The 13,865-nt window shown below is 32.1% G+C and overlaps 2 protein-coding genes across 2 annotated transcripts in view; one reads left to right on the top strand and one right to left on the bottom strand.

The window, feature by feature from the left end:
• The first annotated feature begins 526 nt into the window (after positions 1-526).
• LOC144437681 (derlin-1-like) lies at positions 527-4,744 on the top strand. The gene is made up of 7 exons (XM_078126685.1): positions 527-841; positions 1,829-1,940; positions 2,276-2,340; positions 2,601-2,627; positions 3,220-3,368; positions 3,817-3,927; positions 4,228-4,744. Exons 1-7 carry the CDS (start codon positions 686-688, stop codon positions 4,382-4,384), a joined length of 777 nt encoding a protein of 258 aa, XP_077982811.1. The 5' UTR covers positions 527-685; the 3' UTR covers positions 4,385-4,744.
• A 5,976-nt stretch (positions 4,745-10,720) lies between these two features.
• Positions 10,721-13,865, bottom strand: part of LOC144438177 (uncharacterized) — a 61,152-nt gene continuing 58,007 nt past the window's right edge. Inside the window, exons 12-13 of the mRNA XM_078127213.1 lie at positions 12,176-12,295; positions 10,721-11,261 (exon numbers count right to left, since the gene is read on the bottom strand). Coding sequence (XP_077983339.1) covers positions 11,193-11,261; positions 12,176-12,295 — 189 coding nt within the window. The 3' untranslated portion in view covers positions 10,721-11,192. The remainder of the gene's footprint in view (positions 11,262-12,175; positions 12,296-13,865) is intronic.

Below are 13,865 nucleotides of genomic sequence, written 5' to 3'. Positions count from 1 at the left end.
ATGTAACAACACACGAACGTCTGCAGTGAATACACTCACTGAGGCAGTAGCAAAACAAATCTGGACTTGTTCCGAACGTGTTGGTTTTCAAATTGGAACCTTGAAATATCAATCTAAATAGCGAGTATTTCTCCCCTTTGCAATATTTCCTGTTTCTTTAACGCTTGATATATCCAACTGGATGTGAAGATTGTATCAAAGGTGACAGATCTTGCTCATTTTGATATATTTTGATCGACTGGATAAACTAATCGGTTTCAAATTACCGCCGCTGAGGTCAGGCTAGGCTTGGGGAAAAGGTCACGATCAAAACGAGGCAACCCGGAAAAACAAACACACACATGCACACATGACACATGTGTTTCCTTTCAATCTCTTGATCTATGATAAAAACAAAATCTAAAACTAGAGATTATCACAGTTTTAAAATATAAGGAACCAAATACAACATGTAAAATAATTGAAACTAAATACCAACAAAATTGTGCTTCGTCAGATTCGTAATCTGAAAACGAGGCAAAGCGGAAGTCGGTTTGTTGTGCCGTCTTCGTGCCACGTCAGTTTTAAGTGCAATAATTTCCCACGATATTTCGCCATACGATTTGTTTTTCGTTCAGTTTCGTCCAGCGAGATTATAGAGCGTATATTTCAATCACCAGGAGAGAGGATCTGCGAGAATCTAATAATGTCTAGCGACATAGGAGATTGGTATCGTGGGATTCCACAACTGACCCGATACTGGTTCACGGGCTCAGTTGTGCTTCCACTTATCGGCAAGCTCGGTCTTATAAATCCGATGTACCTTATTCTAAATTTCGAATGGGTTGCATATAGATTTCAGGTAATGGTATTTTATTGTTTTAGTCATAAAAAGTAATGCATATTGTCTCCTACAACGCACTGAAATATAGAACATGGAAAAATGCAACACAGTTACATAAGTATGTTTTATACCCGGAAAAGAAATTACACGTGTATACTACTATACGGTGTAATGATATTGATAATTTCCGCGATCTCCTGCAAATATAATCAGATGATAAACGCGAGTATGAATTAGCCAACACCAGGAAACGTTGTTGTGGGGCGATATCGTATCATTCTTTTAAAGTGGAATTGTAATCATAATAGTAAATGTAACTAGACATATTTTAAAATGTTCAAAATTATCATGAACAGTATGAGTTTAAACAATTCAATTTTGACGTGTGTGTGTGTGTGTGTAGGTACATGATGAAACATGTTGATGGTGATGATGCAATAATCATTGTAAGGATAATGATGATTACAATGGTTGACTAGTAATGATTCTTATACATAGTGATCATGATGGTATAGCCATAATGGTGGTGGTAGTGAGATGATGATGATGATGATGATGATGATGATGATGATGATGATGATGAATTTGATGGTGGTGGTGGTGGTGGTGGTGGTGGTGGTGGTGGTGATGATAATGATAATGATAGATTCATTAGAAGCACTGGTGGTGATGGTTGTTGTTGGCAGTGCCACATGCCTTTTTGCAGCAGTGATACAAATTATTTTTGTTTGTGTCAGTGGAAAATATGCTTTGGCATACAAGAATGGGTGGTGGTAATATTAATATATGTAGCTGTGGGGAAGCACTGCTCTTTTTGTTCAGAAATGTTTCATTGCACTATAGATTATATATAAGATGTGATAACTTGATTGGACAGGATTTGCTAGATATAAAGCCCTATGAAGCTAACATCTGCATGTCTCCACTTTCATACTAATTATATTGGCCAATTTTTGTCTCAAATTGATCAGGATAATTTCATTCTTTCTCTTTATTATTTGACAGATATGGAGACCCATCACAGCTTTATTTTATTATCCAATAATGCCCCAAACAGGATTTCACTATCTTATAAATTTATATTTCCTCTATAACTATTCAATAAGACTTGAAACAGGTAAGTAGATTTTATCCCCTTTTATATAATTGGGTTTAGCATTATTACAGAAATTGAATCAAAGTGTTATGCAGTAAACTGTAAATAGCGCCCTCTAGTGATGTATTGTATAAATGATATGGCAATATTAGTTACATTAATTGTTTGGAGGTGAAACACCTTGATATATGATAATTCAGTTTAAATGGATGATGCCTGATGATTGGTTTTGAATTGTTTGTTTTGACATTGTATAATACAATAAATATTGTATAATATCATATGGTACCTAGCCTATATAAATCAGATGAAAGTTTTATTTTGGCTAATGTGATTGTTTTTTTCCCTACGTGTAGGTATTTTTGATGGAAGGCCAGCTGATTATGCATTCATGCTTATCTTTAACTGGTTATGTTTGGTGGTATCCTTTTAAATCTTTAGAAAATAGTGGTGCAACAAGAATGACAAAATATTAGTTTCTCTTCCATCTTAAATCCGTATTAACTGTAGTTGGAGGACTGATTAACAAAATAATTTCAAAAATCACATTTTTAAGGAATGTTAGCTTTAATATATTAAGATGCATTGTTGAATAAGTTTGGAATATCAAGAAATCAAAATAATTCTGATGGGAAAGAGAATCCTAATAATAATTGTATTCCTTAATTCAGATGATATTAGATAATCGGATTTATTGCTCCATTAATGGTAGGTGTAATATTATTATTATTATTATTTATTTATTATTATTACTTTATTATCCCTCACAGGGAAATTTGTCTTGCAGCAACACAGTAAAACATACATATAATCTTACACATTAAAATACCAAGAACAAGATTAAACAGAAGTATGAAGATGTTGAAAACTTGGTGAAGATAATATGCTTAGTTTTTGAAAGTCTAACTTAACATAACTTAAAGTGTGAGAAAATGGATGCAATGTTCAATTTACAAACCTGAAAAATGACACAAGGATGAGAAATGAATAAAAGATTGGTATTTGGATAGAAATAAATTCTACAAAAAAAACATTAAATTTTGTAGTTAAAAAAAATGTTCAATCAGTACATCTAGTAAATTTTCTCAACCATTATTGCTTAACTTAGATGTCTCTTGGAAGGAAAACAAACTACTGTAATGGATATTTTCCATATTATCTAGAAATGTATAGAAGTTGATATGGCTGAATGGAGTAATAATCTAAGGATAGTGAAAGGGAAAATATAATGTACTTGGAATATCCACATTTACATTCAAACAATGGATTAACTTTATTCCTGTCTCTTTCTAATAAACAGTTACTAATGGATCCAATGATATTGAGTGTATTGTACGTGTGGTGTCAATTAAACAGAGATGTGATTGTACAATTCTGGTTTGGTACTCAATTCAAAGCCATGTACTTACCATGGGTTCTTGTAGCATTTAACATGATTATCAGAGGAGCGTAAGTAATTATCAGAGTTATACCATCAAATACGGTTCTTACATTTGAATTTAAGTTTGGATTGTTCGGTGATATTTCTCCTTAAATGACATAAAATGTAAATGAAAGCTACTTTTATAAAATTTCATACTTAATGTAATACTTTGTCTCATTGAAGGGTTAAATAATAGTTCTTCAAAATGATGTATTTTATAGAAGAGAAGATGCAAATATTCAATATTTTAGACAATTTTGTATTTTTGATTGATTTCAAAAGATTTCAAAAGATAATAATTTTTGTTTCCTTTTGCAAAGCATCATAAAATTCTGAAAGTTCAATATTGTTAGGTACAATGAATGCTGTCATTTTTTGATACAATGCTATCATATTTGCCTCTTTGATTCCAGTGTGAAAGTTATGTATTTTCTGATGTTACTGTCCTTGATACAATTTTGTTTTCCTTTGTAGGGGATTGAGTGAATTGATTGGCATTGTAGTCGGCCATCTTTATTTCTTCCTTATGTTCAAATACCCACAAGACTTTGGTGGCAGACAGTTTCTTCGTACACCTCAAATATTGTAAGTAAAATAAAGGAAGTAATACTTGTAATCTTGATATATAAAGACTCTTTGCAGACAGACAGACAGACAGACAGACTGAGAGACACCACACCTATAGCACTACTTAACCTTATGAGTTCAGTTGTGTTAAAAATGAGAGTTAAAGTCTTGGAACAAAACTTTCTACCAAAGTTAGATGTTGTAAAGTGAGTGTTCTCAGATGATAGATAGTTTCATATTTCTTGAATATTGATCATATCTCTAGTCAATGTTATATTGTTCAGGCAATTCAGATTCATGTTATATTGATTCTTTCAGATATAAATATTTGCCAAATCGCCGTGGGGGTGTGTCAGGTTTTGGTATGGCTCCATCTAGCAGGAGACGACAAGATGACGACCAAGATGGCGGTGGTGGTGGTGGTGGTGGTGGAAGACATGCATGGGGAAGAGGAAATGCTCTTGGTGGAGACTAAACAGTCAAATAGTGATACAGCCTATGTAAACAACATCCTGCCACAACAAATACAAACATTTGTCAGTTTTAATCCTGAGATTAATTTCTTCAAAGTGAAAGTAAAGGAACTAAGAACAAATCATGTACTTTTAGAATAGTATTTTTGATGCCTGTATCTGACTGTATAGAACTGAATCAAGATCCCTGCATACATATAGGCTATAGAGAAATTATTTGACTCTTGTACTATCTTTTTGTATTATCACTACTTTTGTAAATATGTCGATTTCTAACCCTGTGATGTGTCACTTACTTGGAGTGCCATACGTGATATCAAATGTAGTAACAGTGAGAAACAATTGAAATAAAGATTATGTGTCTATCCTTGACTTAAATCTATGTCCATTGCAATTATAAGTGTATATGTGTAATGTCTATTTCTGTACACCAATTAACTCCTCATTATGCCATACATACTCATATTTTGAAATAATCTGGGTTTTTGAAATCCACATAAGTTGCAACTATAAGGTATATGTTGTTGGAGATAATACAATCAAATCTCATAGAACACATTGCGTTCTCCAGAGTTGTTTGTACTCTCCATTGAACCATAACCTCTGAAAGGAAATCAAGGGTCATGATGGAACAGACAACGAATACAAACTTGGTTCATTGAAAGCTAGAAAAACTTCAATTTCATAATTGAGTTTTTACCACTTACAGAGTCTAGGTTTGAAAGACCCAGTTGTTAGTTCCTGTATGTAACCACCTGCTATCCATATGGAGCTTATTACAAACCAACAATTAGATCCAGGTGTAATGAGACCAAAGGATTTGTCATTTCTAGTGCTCATATTTGCCTAGCAAGTGATTACTAGGTGTGTCAACAACAAGTAACATAAAATAGGAGTGTTGACATGAAGTAAAATAAAATAAAATATACAGCAAAATAATATCGTTCTGATCTACAGAGCGTGAACACTTGAATATTCCACAATGCATAGCAAGGAGAATAAAACAATGTCTTCATAAAAGACAAAATAATGTACAAAAAGTCTGAATATGAGAGGGAAGAACATTTACATCCAATCCCACCCACTTGGGGTCAAAGGTGAGTTATAGCAAGAGATCAAACAGAAGAGTATGTACAACTACTGTATGTGGATAGAAATTGAAGAGCGCCCTCAACACTACAACTACTGTATGTGGATAGCACCCTAAACATAACTACTACTGAATTGAGTTTGTGGGTGTTTTTTATTTGCCCAATACTACACAGGCCACATAGCTTCTTTTTAGAAACATATTGGTCTTCAAATTCTTATAACATTGGAAAGAACATTTTTCTTTTTATCTCTTATCGTAGCTGTTGCATATATGCATACAATATCATGTATGGATTGTTATCTACCTGCAGGATCCGTAGAGCTATTTTTCGTGGGGTGGGGTGGTGGTAGTATGCACAAACTAAGTAAAGTCTTCACCAGGTACAGTTTTCTCTCTCTCCCCCCTCCCTCCCTCCCTCCCTCCCTCCCTCCCTCTCTCTCTCTCTCTCTCTCTCTCTCTAGTATAAAGTAATTTTCAGAATTTTCCATCCATGTGTTAGTTACACAGACATGATGTGAAGCAACCCTTTCACAACACAAGAAAATAAACACATCAAATCCAGTGTCCAACACACATAAGTTTATTTTCAATCTGTATTACTCCAAAGCTCCATGAGATGAAATAAATTCTAGCATTTTGACAATTGCACATTGCAATAATACACAATCTGTACTCGTTACTATGGTTACAACGGGTGGAATAAATAACTCCAATATTAAAAGTACAGATGATAATTGTAATGTTACTGCATAGGTATTAAAAGTGATGGCCTCACACTGCAAATTTTGAAAAACCATAAAAAAACCACAATATTTCTTTAAATTTCTACTTTAACACCTCTGGTAATGAAATCGTTTGCAGTGCTATGTTTGAGACTTGTTTTCTCCAATGATAGACTAGAGATTTTGTACACAAACGTAGTTCAATAATCTATTATGTTTCATTATAAGACCCTGGGTTGACATTTACATCCATGTTCTAAAGAGATAATCAGGAAAGTGTTTGTTTGTTTGCACTGGTCAAAGGTCACATAATTTTGGTTCACAATGCACAAGGCAATCAATCTTGGGTGATTTAAATATTTCAAGAAATACAAACTTCATGCCAAACACAAATCTGTTAGCAATTTCTACATATGAGAATAACTTTATCAGCTTAGAATTCTCCAAGTTTTGTTTTGTTTTTTAAATTACAATTTGGTCAAAGAATTTGTCCAATCACTACACCAAATTCTGGTGTTTCCCATAGGATCGTACATTGTGAAACCAGCCGAACATTATCCCATTCCTATTTACTAAGTGGAATCTACCACATATATTGTTAAATGGATCAGACCATTCAAAGTTTTTGGTAAATAGGGGTGGGAATAGGATGGAGGGAAGAAAAGATAGAAACAAGTTCTTTATTGGCAGTTCTTTGTACAATATAACTTACTAAAACTCACCAACTGTTCCTATCATATCTAATTTCTATGTTACCATGGCAACAATTAAAGCTTAATTAATTAATATTCAATTTCAGATGTAATATTTACTAATTATCAAATAAAACAATTACATAAATGTTAATTTTTAAAAAATCAACTAATTGACTATAACCTAGTCTATGAGAAAATAAAGTCACTGAAGAAAATAAAAAATGTGAAAAAAAAAGAAAATAGAAAAAATTCAGCTCAATACAGATATCTTATATATAATTTTCAAAATTGTCTGATTCAAGTATATTTTTCTTACTAACATTTTGAAATTGTAATAACACGATAACGCAACAAATCGGACATTTATTTTATTACCTTAACAGCTGACGTTGAGACATACATTATTATTATTATTATTATTATTATTATTCAAAAGCAGCGAAATATCAATTACTAGTGCTAATCTTTTGCAACTCTTCTGAATTTTCTTTTTTCTAAAAAAAAGACTATAATTAGAATTCTTCCTATTATTAAATATATTAAATATTTTATCACAGGTAACAGAATTAAATCTGTGATTTGGAAATTTGCAAAAATTCATGTATTCAACTGAAAATGAAAAAAACCACCTAATTTCTCCATTAATTGGATAATTGTTTATATACTGGTATTAGCATGGATATGATTTTGTGGAGAGGAGTAGTTTCAAAATCACAGACTTGGCATGGAAGACAAATTCACTCTCTAGACTAGAGTATTGTGGTCTATAGAGGGCGATCTTTACGTGGTGCACACTCTTGTGGTTGGTGTTATCTGCAATTAGTCTGGGTTCTCTTTACACTTTTGAAGTAACACTGCTGTCAGAATGTATCTATGGAGCAGTTTGTTTTCAAAGATTTAGATTTTTAATAAAAAATGTTGGCGAAAATTTTGCTTAAATTTTCAAGTGTTAGATGTTGACTGACTGTGATAAACATTATTTCAGCATGGTACTAATATATTAGTGATAATGGCAAGACAAAATTTCAACCAAAAACCTGAAAAACTGTTTGACAAAATGATTACATCGTTGAATGATGAGATGGACCAAAAGGTGATATGTATTTTGGAATTTTACAATGCAACAAACAATTGATTGCCTGGCAATGACTTTCTTTTTTAATAGTTAAGTTCTCTGAAAAGGTTTGAAAGTCAGACATTTTGACTGCGTCCTGCCATAGTTGTAGGCTGCAGAGTAGGGCAAGTCTTTAACTGCGTTATAGTTGTAGGCTGCAGAGTAGGGCAAGTCTTTCCTCACTGTTGTGTGCACCAGGTAAAATATCCTCTACAGGGATGATTGCAAATAATGTTATAAATTACCATGTTAGCGCATAGACCAGGAGGTGAACATGTCCACTCCAGAGTCTATATTTATTTAGCTATATTTTGATAATGAATGTGCTGATAATCACAGAGTACGTAATTTATATCTTATAAATAATGATGAAATTAGGTGTAAACTAAAATTTCTCAGCCTATTCCTACAAAACATATGAGAAGAAAGATGTTAGCAAGTTTTCCTTTTGAACCAAGAAAAATTGTCCAAATCCGTGCAAATAAAGTGTGCGACATATCCTTTTTCAGCAATTACGATCAACGCTATTGCAGATAATGCTCATATCTTTATGACAACTTTGATAAAACATAAATTTCTCTTAGAGACTTTAACACATCCCTCTAAGCACCTAGCTACACTTCTAGCTATCCAAAAAAAAAACTCCACTATTTGTAAAACACTGGTTGGCTGCAGCATCAAGTAATATCTTCTATCTTACATGCAATGGACCCCATAAAAACAGAATGGGACAGACTTCTTAGGTTAACACAAGGACTATACCATCTGGATTTGCACAACAGGGGTGTATTATGTATCCCATCTTAACACAAAAGTTAATTATCCCTGAAACTTAATGTGAAATTTCGTTAATGAATTAACACATTTACATAGTAAATATTAAGACTTATTATAATTTGTAAAGTTATAATTACATACTAATTATAATACAATAATTCAATACATAGAGGTAAGGAGGAAGATTTGGCACAAAACACGAAAAATGACACTTTCTACGGAAGTGTAGATCTCATTAAGAATCTAGAAGAATATTAACATAATCATAATCTGAATAAAACTGAACAACAATGTAGCTGACTTCAATCATACTGGCCTCAAGATTATCGGTTTTCTGAACAACAATGTTTTCTTTCTTTTTTTAAAGTCTTGAATTTCAAAACTGTTTCAAATTAACTGGTTTGATATTCCTAATACCTGGTAAACTGTTGTTTTAATTTAGTAAGTTGTTGCTGTATTTCCACCTCATATCATTTTCATAGCAATTTTGGGGGGTATGTATTGTTTTGTTTATGTTTGCTAGATTACAAATTGACTTTACACTGTCATTTCTTAAACACAATTTGTAATTTTTCAGTCATTTTCTCTGACAAGAATTTTGAACAAATATTCATTAACTAGTCAAATCTACTGACAGGAATTTTTGTATTTGTTCATATTTCTGGAATGAATGTTTCAGTTGCCAATAATTGTTCTCAAAATGAACAAAAAGTTATAAAGGTGTTGAGTGAAAAAGTCATATCACTCAATAATAGTTCTTAGCAAAACATTTTTGCTCTTGAACGATCACACTTTTTTTTTCTGTATGGAATATTTGACTTTTTCAACACAGACTCTGCACCTTTATCTTGGTCAATATGCACTGTACAGATATGATTGGTTTACATATTTAATCAAAAGAATCAGAATTGACCAATCACATTCAATATTCTAATCAGAATTGTCATCAATTGGTCAGACCTCATCACTTGATTTACATACTACATAAATGAATAAATTATTCAAATTAATGCAAATCATATGCAATGTCATGGTGGAGTGAGAGATAAGTAGAAATCCTACTAAAAGACATAGACAAAGTAACAACAGAGATGAGTACAATTGGCTACAATTTTGAAGCTGTACTCTGTATGGTGTATTTTGGTCCCTTTCTGTATCTCCATATAGCATTACAATTGTCTCATTTGTCAAAAGCAAGTGTCAAAATCTCACTTTTTTCAAATTTTGAAATTTTTTTGGTTCCAAATCTTGTTTAATATTTTGGTAGTACTGAAAGGTAAGCATTTATAAGCAAAACTCACAAAATTATTTTATCTACTGCAAATTACACTTCTAACTTCTATCCCTACTGAAACTTACCACCATTAATTCAAAAGATTTCATGTAAAATTTCCATCTTCAAACTAGGTATTTTGACATTTTTTTTGTTAATATTTTCTTGCAAGATATAATTTGGATGTTACTGAAAGACAGTCAGTTCTATCTCAGTTTGTTTTACCTTCACTAATTTTATTTGTTCTGCAAACACAGAAAACATTGACCAAACTAAATATATCTTGATGTTATCGTTTCTTTTGTAAATAGTTTTTTTTATATATTTATAATCACACACTGTAACTTTGCCATTTGCAATCCAGCTAGGCGTCCTTATTTTTAGTATTAGTATTATTTTATATGGTCCATAAATCTGATAGATTTTCATTTAGTTTGGGCAAATATCTCACAAAAATTGTGATTTGTAAGAAAAATGGTGCATTACTCTATATTATGGGCACTCCCTTTGATTAGTACTCAATGTAGTAGGCTTTACAGTTTGTACTGGGTGAATATGACACAGAAAGTTTGCATGCAGCAAATGCACAGCGCCCTCTAGTGACATAAAACAAACATTCAGCTGATTGTTACTGATGTCAGTGTAAAATTATTAGTTCACCAATTTGGCAAAGTATATATTTAGACCCTGTTTACCATTAAATCATCAATTAGTAATTCAAAGTTACAACACCAACATTTTTTCCCCTTTTTTTAAGAACAGCAAAACTAGGGATATGTAAAAAATAATTGGAATGAAATATAACGCTGCTGCATTTTGGGAAGGTTCTTTAACTCAATTCCCAGTATTTTTGTCAATAGAATTCTGTTCTTTTGCTATCAGTAGCTAATATAATAAGAAATATCATATCATTTTTTGGTAATTCCTTGCATATATAGCAAAACAATTTAGTTTGTTAAAATCTAGATGGTAACAAAACACATACATGTACATTTCAATTAATCCTGTCAATTACATAGTCCAATCCAGATTATCAAACAAATTAAATGACAAAGAATTTCCTTGCTTGTTTGTTTTTGCACCTGCTGCAAAGCAATCGTTGTCATGGTGATACACTTGTTGGTAACTCTGTGACTCTAAGTATCTTCAGGGGTTATGTGTATACCATAGCTACTGTGATGTACCAACTTAAAATACTTGAATATCTGCAAGAGAACAAAAGTAAAACAGATCAAAATCAAACAATGTTCTGTTTGTCACACCTGATTATAAAATTTGTATTCTTACATTTATCAAATAATGGTATGGGCCATCCTACCTACGTTAAATATTATAATGGTATGGTCCCATTTTGTTCATTGCTGCATTGGACTGATTGATTATGAGACAGGTGTTGTAATATGACTTTGACCTTTATACATCCATTGTAGCTGTTAGTTCTATTTCATTTTTTCTATGTATCTAGTTTCAATATTTCCACTTTGTCCAGTCACATAGTACTGTTGTTTTGTTTGCTATAATACAGTACCATTCATTTGTCAATCTATCTATAGAAGTCAGCAATAGTACTATTATCATTTCTCCCCCTATTTTAAAAATTAATGAAACCCCTGTTATAATACAACATAGAATGTATTGAATTGAATGTGAAAACAGCACCCACTGAGTGGGTAAAATGGGTAACACACAGACAAGTTTAGAAAAGTTTGAGTTGAATTTCAACTAGCAGATCAATACTGCAGTTAGAGTCGGTCAAGTGTTTCACATTGTTAAACTTACAATGAAACCCGGACAGAGTGAAACCGACATCACATGACTTCAATACGATGATCTCAAAAGAGTAAACAGCATGACTACCCTATCAATAGACAGTCTCACTGTCAAGGACATTACTATTGTCAGTGCATTCTATGTCCTTTAAAAATCATGAACTCAAAAATTTTTAGTGTACAAACATCTCATTTTCATTTTACATTTAGCCAGATATTTGATATGTTTCCATGGTGATAACAGCTGATATAAACAGACTTTATGACAAGGAGGAAAGTGATCATAAGAAAGGAGTGTGTTATGGTCTACATATATGTGTACATATAGTTATATAGCATTACAGTCTTACCTTAATCTCTTTGTCTTCAGCCCCAGTGAACAAGAGATCATTGTGTAGCACTAGTGAGTTGACACATCCTTCATGTCGATACAGACTTTGAATCGGCAGAAAGTTATCCAGATTCCATACCTGTAAATATCACAAACACAAAACATTTATCATCATAAACGGTTTATTTACTGAAAGAATAGAAATAATTACAAATGCTGGTAAAATAAGGGAATGGTACCAAAAAAGAGAGAGAAGGGTAAATGGGGGGGGGGGGGGTAGTAGGGTAAATGGGGAGTCAAGAAATAGTTTGTAGATAATCTGACCGATGACATAGAACATTGTGGATGATAACATAGAGAGGGTTCATTCAAGGAGAAAGAAATACAGAACAAAATATATTTTGTAATTAATGTATAGTTGCCTCATGCACATTCACTTTCTAATTAAATTTATCCAGTTTTGGGAGACTTTTCTTTTTTTTTTCTTGTCTTGGTTTTTGTCACAAATAACATACTAGTATTCAGTTTTGAAAAAAACGAAAACAAAAGTGAAAGTGGCCCAGTTTTGTGTTCATTCCCTTTGTGAAATGTTAACTTAAAATTAGGGTTTTACTGTAGAGATATACAACACATACGGTATCATGGTTGAATAGAAAATATTGTAAAAAGAGAAAATGTATACATCAATATGCTAATAAAACAAATGAAAATAGATGAAATTTCAGTCTTTTTTTGATACAATTTTAGAAAGGACAGATTACAGAGAGAAGGAATTGGAAAACTTAGAATCAACATCAATATCTCTATAATGAAGGAAATTGACAACCTGTTTATGACATGACCTAAATAAATCGGATGAGGTCACAACCTTGATATCACTGGAATTGAAAGTAGGTCATGACATTGACTCTGACACAGGATGAACTCAGAAGATGGCAATAAACAGTAATTTACTTTTAATCTTTCAACTAACACACATATGCTGTACCATCAAATTAACGAGGCAGTAATCTGACAAAGATGATGGTATTTTGAGTCCTGGGGGAAATCTACGTTGTAAACTAAAGGATACATTCTTTGGATTGTGACTGAATACACAGCATATAAATTAATCATAGCAAAGAACTAGAATTTGAGTGAAGCATTCAAAATTGACAAAATCTTTAAATTCTCATATCATTTGCTCATATTATGTTTAATTCCAACTTGATAATGTCAATGTCATTATTATGGGTATTAACATAATCTATACTGATATTTGTAAAAAGAATTGTATTTTATATTTTCCCATAGTTTGTGTTTATATCCCAATAAACACATTCTTTGCAAGGTGTGTTCTAAATAGTCCCCTTGATATCATCTAAATTCATCAGAGGATCATATGACTTTTTTTATCAGATCTTAGAGTAATAAATCAACATATAACTTTACAGCCCAGATAATTGTAACAGGAACTATGTTTTCATGATTTTTTTTTTTTTTTTTTTAAATGATCTATGTTTTAAGTCTGTTATTGTACTTGTATTGCCATTGCACTTTGTTGATAAATCTGTAGTTCTGTACTACTTTTATCAATAGAAATATAGTACAAAAACAGTTTGAATCTTTGACTAATTTCACATCCATGAGTGGGCTTCTTTTATGCACAGCTTTTATGCCTGTTTACAAATGGACATCAAGCCAGTATAGTGTAAATACCAAGAAAATAG

Source organism: Glandiceps talaboti, chromosome 7 (assembly GCF_964340395.1).
Source record: "Glandiceps talaboti chromosome 7, keGlaTala1.1, whole genome shotgun sequence".
Taxonomy (NCBI): Eukaryota; Metazoa; Hemichordata; class Enteropneusta; family Spengelidae; genus Glandiceps; species Glandiceps talaboti.
The sequence above is the reverse complement of the archived record's forward strand: the minus strand, read 5'-3'. Positions and strand labels throughout refer to the sequence as shown.